Here is a 13374-nt window from a genome sequence, read left to right on the forward strand (position 1 = left end):
ATTTTATGCCTGTCCAACTGTGCTGTCTTTGGCATTTTTCACAGACTCAAAGAAATTAAATATTAAAAATAACGTAAGTCCATTTTAACAAAAAAAAGAGCAAAATATTTTAAAAATTGTAAATGTATAATATTAGTAGTAATACTAGTAGTAGTAGTGGTATTTGCATGGGAAAAAAATAAAAGGAAAATTTAAAGATGAAAACAGAAAAAAGTCTCATAGAAAAAGCAGCACATTTAAAATCAGGAGAAACAGCCACATGATGAAGACTGTGAACCTGAAACCTCCGTAGCTTTTCTTCACCTTCACCTCCGCTGTTGTCGGGCTGTTGTGACGATGACTTTGACATCTTGTGTATTTGCTAACCTCGGTCACATTCCTCCACCTGACAGCAGTCGAGGGATTATCATTAGAAACCTAAATGAAAACACTCAGATTTTATCAGTTTGTCAGTCTCTGCCAGCTCTTACATTTCTCTGGATTCAGGAAGTTTAAGTTGAAGTACAACAGATTTAATCTCCAGTTTAAACATCAGTGGTATATTTCACACTTTATTCTCATTAGGAAAAAGCAGCCTGTCAGACAAATAATTCTGTAAAAAACAAAAACATTTTATTTTAGAAAAATGTGACTGTGCCAGCTCACAGCTACACACCATGCCTGAATATTTGTTTTCTCTTCACACGATCATTAGATGAAATAAATAAAATGGTGTATTAGAACAGAAAAGAAAAAAAGAAACTTTCAAAGATGGAGGTAATATTGGGAGAGAAAGAAAAAACTGGCAAATTTATGGGAAAAAACACAAGCTTGGAGTAGGCAGAACTTTCTTCATCATAAATTAACATTTCAAACATTCTGTTTGGGTCAGAATACTGGCCTCCTCCACTGGCTGTACACACCACATAGAAAACACAATACAAAACACAGAGAGCCCGGGACCTGCATGACAACAGATAAATATCCATGAACTTTGTTTTAAGGTAGAATTTTGGGGATGAGAAGCCGGTTACATTTCTGAGTGATGTGAGGGCTCTACGGTGACAAACATACACCAAACCTACACAAATATCAGTGGACTGGATGGACTATCACCTACACTTAGCACAAATCGATTCAAAGCAAGAAACAGAGAAAATTCAAGTAATTACAAACAGAAAGACAGATTTTAATGGGCCGTGCTGGAGATGAGATGTTTTTATTTGCTGTTTTTTGGAGTACTCCACCACACCGTCACATATCAGAACCTGTCTCTGTCATTAAGCAGGAATCCCCAAATCTATATGTGATTACTTTCATCGAAGTTAACTTTTCGTGGCAACATTAACAGTAAATGACTGAAACTGGTCCAGTTTTCCAGAGAAGTTTCATAACATCATAATACATTGTCAGCTTTTTGGGGGAAGCTAGTAACGTGTCAGTACAAGATAATACCAGATTTGATCAAGCCAATCTGTCAGAATAACACAGTAACTTATAACCTGTCAGATTAAATTGTTACCTTGACAGAACAGTAATAAAGACTTGAACCAAGATAGGAACTTGTTAGAACAAGATAGTAAGATGTAAATAAGATACTGTTGTTTATAGGAATCCTAATAACGTCTTGGTAAAAGACACACTGTCATCTACCAAGTTTCATCCAGACAGATGGATGTATGGATGGATGTATGGATGGATGGATGGATGGATGGATGTATGGATGGATGGATGGATGGATGTATGGATGGATGGATGGATGGATGGATGGATATAACTTGAAGTAACAGATTTCTGTTTGATTTTACCAGTTTCTCACATCATTGTGGAGGAACCTACTCTTTGTCATGACGTCACTTCAGTTCATTGAGGTTTGTGGGCATTCATTTATGCACAGCTCTCTGAAGGTCCCTCCACAGCATTTCAATCAGGTTTTCAATCACTTTGGCCGGCCCATTGCAGAACCGTGATTCTTTTCTTTTTCAGCCATTCTGTGGTTGAGTTGCTGCTGTGCTTGGGATCCATCAGACAGTTAGCCTCACACTGGGCTCTAGAATGGTTTGGTAAACAGAGGAGTTCATGGCTGATTTGGTGCCTGCACGGTGCCCAGGTCCTGTGGCTGCAGAACAAGCCCAAATCATCTCCCCTCCACCACCGTACTGACAGTTGGTATGAGGTGTTTGGTTTTCTCCAAATGTGGTGCTGTTTATTATAGCCAAACATCTCCAGTTTGGTCTCATTAGTCCAAGGACATTGTTGCAGAAATGCTGCCATCTTTTTTTTTTAGAGAGAAGAGGCTTTCTCCTGGCAACCCTTCAAAAACAAGCCATACTTGTTCAGTATTTTTCTAATTGTACAAGTGTTTGCAGTTTCTCTGAGCACTGCATGGTCTGATCTTGGGGTAAATTTGCTGAGACGCCCACTCTTTGGAAGGTTGTGGAATTGTGCTAACACACACCTAAATGCTCAAGATCAGCAAACTGGCCAAACCTCTGCTTTTGTAGAGGTGGTCACACTCACTGATGATCTATTAATCAAGTGCATTTGATTATTTGATTAGCAGCACCAGACTGCTGATTACCCTCCTGATGCCGTGACAGAAGCAGTGAGGGTGAACTCAACAGGAACAAGATGGGTTTGAAAGGATCTAGTAACTTTTTGAAAGAAGAAGATAGTAACTTCTCAGAACAAGAGAGAAACTCGCTGAAACAAAATTACTTTTTGGAACATCACAAAGATACACCACACAGTGACAGGCTATGTATGTTCTATGCAGCAGTTAACTTTCCAGCACTGACTAACAAATGTAAACATTCTCATCTGTAACGTGTCTGATTAGTGAACGTGAAGCAGATATGAGCATGGTTTTATAGGGATGCATATTTAAATCAAGGGCTCTGAGATTCTACACATCATATCCCAGAAAAAGCTACCAGAGCGGCAAAGGCACTGATGGAGAGGAGTGCTGCACGTCACGGCTGTCCTGAAAACCACGTCAGAAAAACAGAATTCAAAAACAAAAACAGATATTAAAAATAATGTTTTGGTGCAAATATTAAAAACCAAAAAAAAAAAAAAATTCAGACGTTTCTTTGTGAATACAACAGCAGTGACGAGCAGGTCGGGACACAATCAGAAACCCTCGGATTTAAGCTAAAGTGAAAGTGTAAGACAGAAGAATGCAGCTGTGAAAATGTTGAAAAGCAGTGACTGAAGTCTTTGTCCAGAACAAATAAGCAGTATTTACAGTATTTACAGGAAAAGTTTCAAGGTAAGTGAAGAGGTGACCTCAAGGATCCAAAGTTCACTTCAGGGTCCCTCAAGAGGAAAAGAGTGTTCTTAGAAAATAAACTTCACCTTCACCTCCACCGGAGAGCCTGGGAAGCAGCAAGGCGACAAGCTGTTCCTCCCTTCTTCAACACACAGATGAAGGCAGGTTTCTGCAGAGAATTGGAGATGTTAATGGAGTCAGCAAAAGGTTTTTCATTAGATATGCAACTAATGCAAAAGTTTTCAGAGTGCAGGTGTGTCATCAGGTCTGATGACACACCTGGCCGCTCTATATAAAGCCTTATTCTAGAGGGAACACATGGTGAGTGTTGTTCTGTATATGTCCATCAAATGTTCATTCCTTGGTTCCATATATAGCTGGACACAATTTTTGCTGTTTATGAAAGAATATTAAAGTTATTGCTGTACTGCTGGTTTAGCAGCTCACCTTTTTGAGGGCTTTAACAAAAATAGAACAATAACACTGAAGATTCAATCCATTTTACTCAAATGCAGTTGGAAAATAAAAAAAGCTGAACAGGTTTCACCATATTCTCCTGATTTCTTCTTAAATGAAGCAGGTTAGAGATTTGGAGATGGTTCCAAGTATGGTCTCAGACCTCTAACAAAAACAAATCTATTAGAGAGACAGTGGGTACATTAGGCAAGCATGTATCAAAGTCTGCTTCATTCAGTGAACAAAAGAACACACTGGTGAGCTCAGCAGCATTAAGACCTGGACCTCCACAGAGGACAACAGTTATCCATGATAAAGAAAAACCCCTCTACAACATCCAAGCAAGTGCCATCCATTCTCTTCTGCTTATCTTTTTCAGGGCTGTGAGAGGCTGGAGCCTATCCCAGCTGTCACAGAACAAGAGGCAGGGTACACCCTGGACAGGTCACCAACCTGTCGCAGGGCATTAAAAAGAAGATTTCACAGAGCAAATCCAGAGGATTCAGCACAAGGTGCAAACCATTTGGCAGATAAGGCAGCTCAGGAACAGCCTTCTTTGGACACAGAGATTAACCTCTAGTAGAGAAAAAACAGAGATGACTTGGAACAATTCATGAGCTGAAGAGTAAAACATTAGCTGGAAAACACAGTGGATGCAGTTTAATGTATGGCCATGAATGGTTTCCAGTGGGACTGGGATTTATTGTTGATATGACAGAAAATAGAAAAAGGGATATACTGTCTGTTCACATTCAGCCAAATGCAGCGCCAGTACACATGGACAATGAGCAAAATCATCCTGTGGATGCAGCTCAGGAAATTCTGAAGGGAAACAAGTGGAAAATTCAACAATTGGATCTGAACCCAGTGAAGCTGCATTTCACTGCTGAGGACAAACCAAAGGCCGAAAGAGGCGCGAACAAACAAGTGAAGCAAAAAGGAGGAAACTTGTTGAATCTTTGGACTCTCATTTCAGCCAGTTATTTTCTGCAGAGGATTCTCCAAAAGGGTTAAAAACCAACAATTTATCATTATTGTTATTTGAGACCTTGAAAATCTGTTGGGTTTGGGGGGTGGGGTGGAATTCCTGAATGTTTCTTGCAAAAAATAAAATATAAAATATTCAGCTACTCAAATTAAAGTCTGAAATTTGAGCCTATATTCATCATACAATAACTTTGATGGGAGAAACAAGCAAATGTAGGAATAATGTGTTGATGTGGCAGCGCGACCTGTACAGATGAAAACGGTTAGTGAAGATTCTCCTGCCGGCCAAAGATTTTTCAGACTTTCCAAAACCAACCATTTGACTTGATTCCACTTTTGCTTTCAGACATGTTCACAGTTTGCTTGTTTTGTTACGAATCACTGAACAAATTGGAAATGGAGGCAGGCTCGGAAATCAAAACCAAGTGCTACAAAGTCCTTTATAAAACAAAGCCAAAGAGTTTGTGTGTGGCAGGAGGAGGAAAATAGGACAATACTCCAGGCTAGATGTAGCTATAGTGTCAGGCCAAGCTTGCCCAAAGATCGGGATAACAGGAAAGAATCATGTTCGATCTACAGCAAAATGCAAACACTGAGCCATAACTATCAAAAAGCATAGTATAACTATAAGTACGCTCTTCCCCCTCCAAAATTATCAAAATTTTCTATATATTTCCTTGATGGGGATACATTTTAGATCATGAGGATCTGTGTTGTCCTGTAGCTGTAAGCATCATTCCAGTTTACAAAGACATTTCCAAGCGCAGTAAATAAACACAGGTGGGTTTGTTGGTACCTGGACGTCAGCAGCTGCTGGATGGTTATGTGGTGGAGCTCCCTCTCCTCTCCAGGAATCTGCTCCACCAAACAAGAGAAAATTGGATTAGTTTGCTGGTTTTGGCTGCCGACTGATGAGGTCCAAAAAGACAACTTCCAAACCACAAAAAAACCCCAAATTTAACCAAAACATAAACAGGCGAGCAGAGAGAGGAAGGAGAATTATTGTCTGTATGGTTCTGCACGTCTGAGGTCACAGTGTCGTTTAAAGCCGCTCGCCAGACCTTTCCTGCTATTTTTAAATGTTTCCAATGTTTTCCTTCAACTAAACTCTCATCATGAAGGAGATTAGGCTGAGCTTAAAGCAGTTTGTTTGGTCTGAAGCTTCTGCAGAGGATGTTAGTGTAACCGCTGAGGACGTTTCAGTGGGTTTGATATTTCAGGAGTACAAAACTAATTTTAAATATTTTTCATGCACTTTATGACGAGAGTTTGAAATCATCAAGTTAACCACAAAAACATAAAGAGTAAACTTCTTTTCTTTTCATTCATTGTATTTTTTCATTCTCATATTTATGTATAATTTTTTTTTTTTACTTAAGTTATATTGAAACCTTCAGGGTTAAATACAACTGTAGGTTATGGAGATCATCTTTCTGGCTTTTTTTTCTAATTGGATGTTCACACCTGCAGCAGGTTTCACTCTACAAACATTCATTAAAAAGCTTACATTTGCGTCTGTCGCACAAATTCAGCGAAGTGTTGATCCCTTGCACACAACTCAATTATCCTCAGGCGCTCTTGGATCTCCTGCAGAAAGGGCAGAAGTCGAGACAAAGAAAACATGTTTGTGTGAGAGTCGTCTGAAGAGGAGGGGGAGAAGGAGGAGGTGTTCCTGCAGGTAAAAATACCCGGCTACATAGTACAGACCTCCTGCTGAGACTGAAAACCTCTGAGCCAGAAAAATGTCACAACAGTCGGTCAGCTCTGTCTGAGGTGTCAAACTCATTTTACTTAACACAAAGAACTGAGTGGGAGGTGAAAGTCGCTTCCTCTGCCAGCTGCCCTCTGATCCAGAACTATATAAATCAAACCCATAAACTAGATCCTGCTGAAAGCCTTCCTTTTTTAAATGCTGGTGGTGAAAGACTCCAATAAAATCAGCTCCCTTACTGTTGTTTATGCAACATGCTCAGCAGTTACCAAATCTACACTACATAATACATTTTTAAAAATCCGAAAACAAGACAGCAATTCATATTTTTCCACTAAATGTCCGACAGTCAGCTGGTTTATTTGGGCTACCAGGTTTTTTTACTATTTGAGGGCATCTTTATGGTGCTTCACAGTGCTCGGTTCTGGGCCTCCATTTGTTTTGCAAAAGCAGCAAACTCCACCTGTTTGCAGACGACACTCAGCTTTACACAGCTGAAGGTTGTCCTCTTTCCTCCTCTTACCTCCTTAGTGAGTGCGGTGTTTTGATAGATGTTTTGTATCTCTTCACTGCTGAGGTCTTTGGAATTGCCTACGCTGGCAGAGCTGCTGTAGTGAGGGAGGCTGGGGTCACAGCGATGGTAGTACTGGGGCACATCGTCATTATAGCGGCGGTAGTACTGGGCAGTGACAGGGTCACTCTCGAACATCGGGTTGAACTTGGTGGCACGTTCCAGTGTCGGCATACTGTCACCTCGACTGGAAGATGGTGAAAGTTAAAAAGTTTACCTTTGTTAAATGTATTTTTCTGATTTCATTTGTTCTTAAAACTTCAATGACATTGTTGTACCGGAGGGGGTCCTCTGTGTCCTCCCCATCGTACTGCTCTCGTAGCGTTCTAGCCAGGAAGAAGATAATCCCGGCTGCCACCATGAGGAAACCAACCACCGAGGCAATGGCAATGCCCACCACCAGTGGCTCAGAAACATACTCCTCACAGTGCTCACCACGGTACCACCAATTTTCTCCAACACGACACCTGCAACCAAGGGTACAAATTAAATTCCCAGTAAAATTACCAAAAATGATGCTGAAATGTTCCAATTGTATCCTTAGAAGCTTTATTTTAGGTCCCCTTTTATTTTAATATTCATAAGTGGTTAGTACTCATCTGCACAGAGGTCAATATTCACATGTATGCAAATTATATAAGTTTATTTATGCACGTTTTAATTTTCATTCAGTTAACAGCTGAACATCTAAGCTTCATAAGTATCTCCTAAGCAAACTCAAACTATCTTAAATGATTTTGAGGTATTCTATAACTCCAGTTTGTAAATCTCAAAACGTCTTTCTACAAAAGAAAAAAATGATGTGGGTACTCTTATATAGCGATATTTTAATTCCCCCTTACCTGCAGATGGCACCTTTGCCAGGTATGATGTCACATTTGCCATCATTGAGACAAAAGTCATGTTGAACATCGCAAACGCTCTGACACGGCAGGCCGTCCACGCTCAGATAGCCAGCACTGCACACACACTCGGCCTCGCCCGACCACTGATTCACTACACACCTGGAAAACTTGTTACAGGCCTGGAACTTACAGGGATCGGCCCGGTCACCTGAGGAGGAAACAGTGCAAAATGAAAAGAGCAAAAAGAAAATACAGTAACGTATAAAACCTTAAGAAAGAGACATGCATGCCATCACATATAAACACAGATCAGGGTGAAAAGAACTCTGGTAAGTCCAAGCTTCAATAGGCTGCAATTGCTTGGTCAGCAGAATCATTGGAAAGTGTTCATACAGAGAGAAACAGCTCCAAGGATGAATACCGTTAGGTTTATGTCTAAGGTCTAACTGGGAAAACTGAGGCCAGCAAATCCTCAGCATACACAAGAAAAACCTGGAAAGTTTTGGGTGCTTTTCTTGGACTTTTTCAAGACTTTTTCCAACATAACAATCAAAAGCAATCAGTGAATTTTAATATTTTCCACATGAGGCACCAAACTCTTTGAAAGGATACAACACATAAGTCCAGCTCCAGCACTGCAGTCTCTTTATGACCCAGTATGGTTGACATGTGCTTGTGCAATGGAAAACCTGCCTCCATAGTACAGTGAAGATGAGAGGAGTAAACTGATTATATGTCCACAGTGAGTCCTGATGCAGTGACTCACTGCTGTAGATTAGAGTGATCAGGCAGTGAGGAGCTCCTCTGATTGGCTCAGACAGATTACAGAGCTGCAGCTCAGCAGCAGAGGTGGAGCAAAGATGAAGTAATTTCTCTGAAAACAGTAAATAAAACCTTCAAATCTGCTGTGATGAGAACATGTATCTCACTGGTCTGGCAGATTGTGTTTGCTCTACAGTTTCATGCAAGTTTACATTAAAAAAAACTTTTGGTGGCAGCAGAAGAAAGATAAACACAGTAAATTCCATGTTATCACCTAATTAGTTATCTGAAAGGTGTCTCGTGGTAATTCAGTAACTCCTCATGTTCCTCAGTGTTCCCTTCTTGGTTCCTTATATTTAAGTTTACTTTGAAATTTTTGCTAATAATTTTGCTTTGTTAAACTTACATCAAATTCTTAGTTTTGCACCAGTTCAAATACAACAACTGTTTTCCTCATAGAATGAAGCACATTTTTTTTGTTCTTGTGCAGAAATGTCATAATTCTGGCTAAAGTTTGTGGTGCTAATTTTCAAGAAACATTTCAGGAAAATAGGACAGTTATTTTAGGAAAATAGCAGGCAGACTTAAAGAATTAAAAGTGAACAACAGTGCTAAACTGAATGTAACAATTTCCACCCAAACACCCAGACAAGAACACTTCAGTTGCAGTGAAACCTGCAGCTATAAAAACCAGTCTGGACTCAGGTAGATGGAGGTAACCAGCCGCCATGATGATGCCCCATCAGGGTGAGTCAGTGTGTGCTGCTGCTGCTGCTCACGTTCCTGCCAGACAGATTATCTCAGGTATTAGATCACATTCCCGACAGCTGAAGCCTGTCAGAGCTGCTGAGACGCTGCACATACAAACTGAGGATTTAACAGTCTGAGGAGCATCACAGCAATAAGTGCCCAAGTAAACACTAGTTTTTATTTTATTTCTCCACAGCAATAAAGACTTCTGAATGCATTTTACTTTATTATAAATTAAAAATAACTTACTGGAGAAAAGAAAACTATCTGTACATGACTGGAACAAAAGTTCAGTGTTTTCCAGTTATTTTGAAGGTATTTGTGATAAAACTGAGAAAATCCTTAAATCCTTTCTGTTTCCCCTGAAAATCAGGCCTTAACTGCACAAAGCCATGTGTCATCTGCATAAAAGTTTAATTTAATATTGAATGTTGTGGTTAAGTTACTGCATATAAATAGAAAATGAATGTGACCCGGTTCGCCCGGGATAAAAATAACACCTCAGTGAACAAAACCAGTAGCCTCATTAAAGTGTCAGATGTAACTTCAGTCCTACCTGATTCGACATCCAGCGAGTATTTGTCAATGGCAAGGTTCATGGTCTGGTAGGCAGTGTTGGCAAAGTCTTCCAGGATTAAGTAGACAACGCTGGCGACTCCTCTATGTACCGGTTTGCCAAACCTCATTCTACTGTTTACGACAATGCTTCCATTTCTGAAGTTCAGGATCTCCAGGTTCTGGAAGTTGTTGAGGTTGGACTGCAGATACGGGACCAGCTGTGAGGTAATGACAAAGATGTGTTAAATGTGTTGGCATCTGAATCTTGAAGATTCTTATTGGCCAAGTCCTGAATCCTCACCAGCTGCAGGAAACGTTGCTCCAGGGCTTTGTACTCAGGAGAGCTCTTGTTGAAGAGGTCCATGGAGAACACCATGTTGGTCACCCTCAAGCTGAAGAAAACTGTCAGCGCTCTCCCAGGTCGGGTTGGTAATGCAATGGCATCCAGGTCAGAGGCCCGAGCTCCACTGGAGAAGCCACTGCTGTCACCTTCAGGCGACACACCACCATATTGGAAGACATCAAAACTGACAGCAATGCTGGGCACATCCGAGAAATCATGTTCAAAAGGCTGGAGCTCAGTCACAGAACTGCTGTCGTTAACTTTCTGCACAGAGGAAGGTGTCATTTGGAGGACATCACTGTCCACTTTCTCTTGCAAAGTGCCAGTCAAGTCTGGTACTGAAGCACCTGGAAAACCTTCCACAGCACCTGATGGAAGACTCTCTGATTTGTTTACAACCACTGCTGGTGTTGACTGAGGATCTGAAAACAGAGTGTGTACTGGAGCTTCAGGAAGATCTTCTTGGTGCTCATGATTAACCACTGCTGGTTTTGACTGAGGCTGATTTGAAGGTGGCGTGCTTACTGGAACTTCAGGAGGATCTTCATGACTTGAGTGCACATGATGAACCACTGCTGGTTTTGACTGAGGACTATCTGGAGGTGGAGCACTTACTGGAGCTTCAGTAAAATCTTCATGGTGCTCATGATGAACCACTGCTGGCTTTGACCGAGGACCATCTAAAGATGGAGCACTTACTGGAGCTTCAGGAAGATCTTCATGGTGCTCATGGTGAACCACTGCTGGTTTTGACTGAGGACTATCTGGAGGTGGAGTGCTTACTGGAGCTTCAGGAAGATCTTCATGGTGCTCATGATGAACCAATGCTGGTTTTGACTGAGCATCATCTGAAGATAGAGTGGTTGGTGGAGCTTCAGTAAGATCTTCATGGTTTAGGTGCTCATGGTGAATCAGATCTTCGTCTTCTGGCACTAAGTCTGACACTCGAGTGAATGGTGAGTCCTTCTCTGGTGAGAGCGCAATGCTGCTGTGGTGGTCTGGACTTACAGATGAAGTTGGGACTGGAGTAGTAGTTGTGATGGCGATCATTACCTCATCCACAATCAAGTCCTCATCCTGTACATCAGTTGCTGGTGCGGTCATCATTGTGCCTATATACTGTTCTTCCAAAATTTCAATCTGATCATTCTCTTCTGTTTCTGGAAACAGCCGTTCAGGTTTTTCTGTGACAACGTCAAATTGTGATGGTGCATCAGTGATGGTATCAAAGGTTAATTCACTGTTTGTGACTGCCTCAACTTTTACAGAAATGCGTGGGGTGGAGTGGGTGTTCCTATCAGGGACTTTAGGTGCAACTGTGACTTCAACTTTCACCTTTTCAGGTCCACCCTCTGCTGATTTAGATTCAGCAGTAACCACTGGAAGCTCTATTGTTCTTTTAGTAGGTACTTCCATTTCTTTAGTGGTTTCTTGAATCCTGACTGCCGAATCTGTTGGTCTAGCAGAACCTACTTCCTCCCGTGTCCAAGCTTCAGGTTTAGGTGAATCTGTAACTGCTCCCACAAGGGTGTGTGGCTCAGTCAAGGAGTAGTCATCATACATGCCAGATGCTTCCACTGTTTGTATAGAAAGCTCAATGGCCAGAGTTTCTTTGGGTGAAAACACAGGTGCTTGGGTTGTTGTTGAGTATCGGGGATCAGTGCTTATGTGTGGAGTCACCAGGACCTCATCCAGAAATGGTTCTTCAATGTGCCCTTTTGATAATAGTTCTTCAACAGTAGGAGCTGTTGTTGCCTGTAAAATTGTAGTCTCAGTAAATTCTACTCCAATCTCAACCAGATTAACTTTCTTAGTAGTTAATAATTCAACAGCAACCAAATCAAGGTCCTCCTCTTCAGTCTCCTCCAGATCAGGTGGTGGGAGCACCTCCAGGCTGCCACTTTCTTTGTTATACATCCTGTCAGATGTCACTGAAGTCTGCCAGATCCAGAGATCAGCCTCCTGGCTGTCTCCAGAGGACCCAGAGCCAGAGCCGTCATCCTGCGTGAGGCCAGGGACTATCTGAGGTTTCACAGAAGGAGGAGGTCTGACAGCATCGTCCCGTTTGGTGGTACCATCACTGGCAGGGGGAGCATTACTCAAGAAGAAGCCTTCATCTTCAATTTTTCCATCATCTGTAAGAAAGAGAAGCTCATAAACAGATTTATAGCAGAGATCCTCCTTGGAGCTCTACAAATAAAAGAAAGAAAAAAAAATGCAATGCAAACTATTCTCACACTACGAGAGCAGCTTTTAACTGTCCTGAAGGAACAAATGAACCTTTACTGCATGTTAATTAATTGCTTTGTACTTAAGAGGTCAAATAGGTTCATTTTGATTTCATTTGAATATATTTCTTTGGATCATTTTGTAGGAATTTCAAAACATGCAGTGGACCAGTTATCCTGATTTTTCAAAACTATACAGATGGTACATTTATACTTTTATAGTTATATTTTTAAATGGTAAATGGTCATGTTGGTGCTTTTTGTAAATATAAAATATCTACAATAAACCCCACTCCACAGAATTCAGATTCACCTCCAAGAATTTAGAAATCGTATATATTTTAGAGGTTCTGACAAAAGCCTTGAACAAGTTAAGCATCAAGTATGCTAATACTATACTTGTTTTTAAAATTCATAAACTCAAAATTCATAAAAGTCTGTACAGACTTTTCTGTACAGTAAGCAAGTATTTACTGTCTTGAGTCTCCAGGTTGAAGGTCTTCTGTGGGAATTCAGGCTTCGGTGGAGACACCGTGCTCTCATCGAATAAGAAGACGTCATTCTCACTTGCACTATCAAGCTGTGGCCCTTTCCATTGGCTGAAGGGTTCAAACAGGAAGTCCTCTTTCTTTGAGAAAACGTCATTTTCATCAGCCTCATGAGTCGGAGCGTCAGGAGGCTTCTCTGCAGCGAGGACATTATCCTTAAGACAGAAATGATTTAAAGACAAAGTTTGTTTCATTTTATTTTATTAGTGTTCAAAAATGTGATCTTTCATACGTTACATGTGTGAGAGTTAGCACAATTTCACAAATGTAAAGCTCACTTTAAGTTTTTAACAACACTAATACAACTGCATACTTGTACTTTAGAAGACAAATTATTCAGGTGTGGAATACTTTGCTGTAAAGGA

At 40.9% G+C, this 13374-nt stretch overlaps 1 protein-coding gene across 1 annotated transcript in view; it reads right to left on the minus strand.

Annotated features, from left to right (window-relative positions):
- Nucleotides 1–540: 540 nt before the first annotated feature.
- Nucleotides 541–13374, minus strand: part of LOC115798220 (interphotoreceptor matrix proteoglycan 2-like) — a 30358-nt gene continuing 17524 nt past the window's right edge. The window contains exons 13-21 of the mRNA XM_030754985.1: nt 12936–13164; nt 10192–12368; nt 9889–10108; nt 7818–8028; nt 7254–7442; nt 6928–7162; nt 6201–6280; nt 5490–5548; nt 541–3419 (exon numbers count right to left, since the gene is read on the minus strand). Coding sequence (XP_030610845.1) covers nt 5515–5548; nt 6201–6280; nt 6928–7162; nt 7254–7442; nt 7818–8028; nt 9889–10108; nt 10192–12368; nt 12936–13164 — 3375 coding nt within the window. The 3' untranslated portion in view covers nt 541–3419; nt 5490–5514. The remainder of the gene's footprint in view (nt 3420–5489; nt 5549–6200; nt 6281–6927; nt 7163–7253; nt 7443–7817; nt 8029–9888; nt 10109–10191; nt 12369–12935; nt 13165–13374) is intronic.

Source organism: Archocentrus centrarchus, chromosome 2 (assembly GCF_007364275.1).
Source record: "Archocentrus centrarchus isolate MPI-CPG fArcCen1 chromosome 2, fArcCen1, whole genome shotgun sequence".
Lineage (NCBI taxonomy): Eukaryota > Metazoa > Chordata > Actinopteri > Cichliformes > Cichlidae > Archocentrus > Archocentrus centrarchus.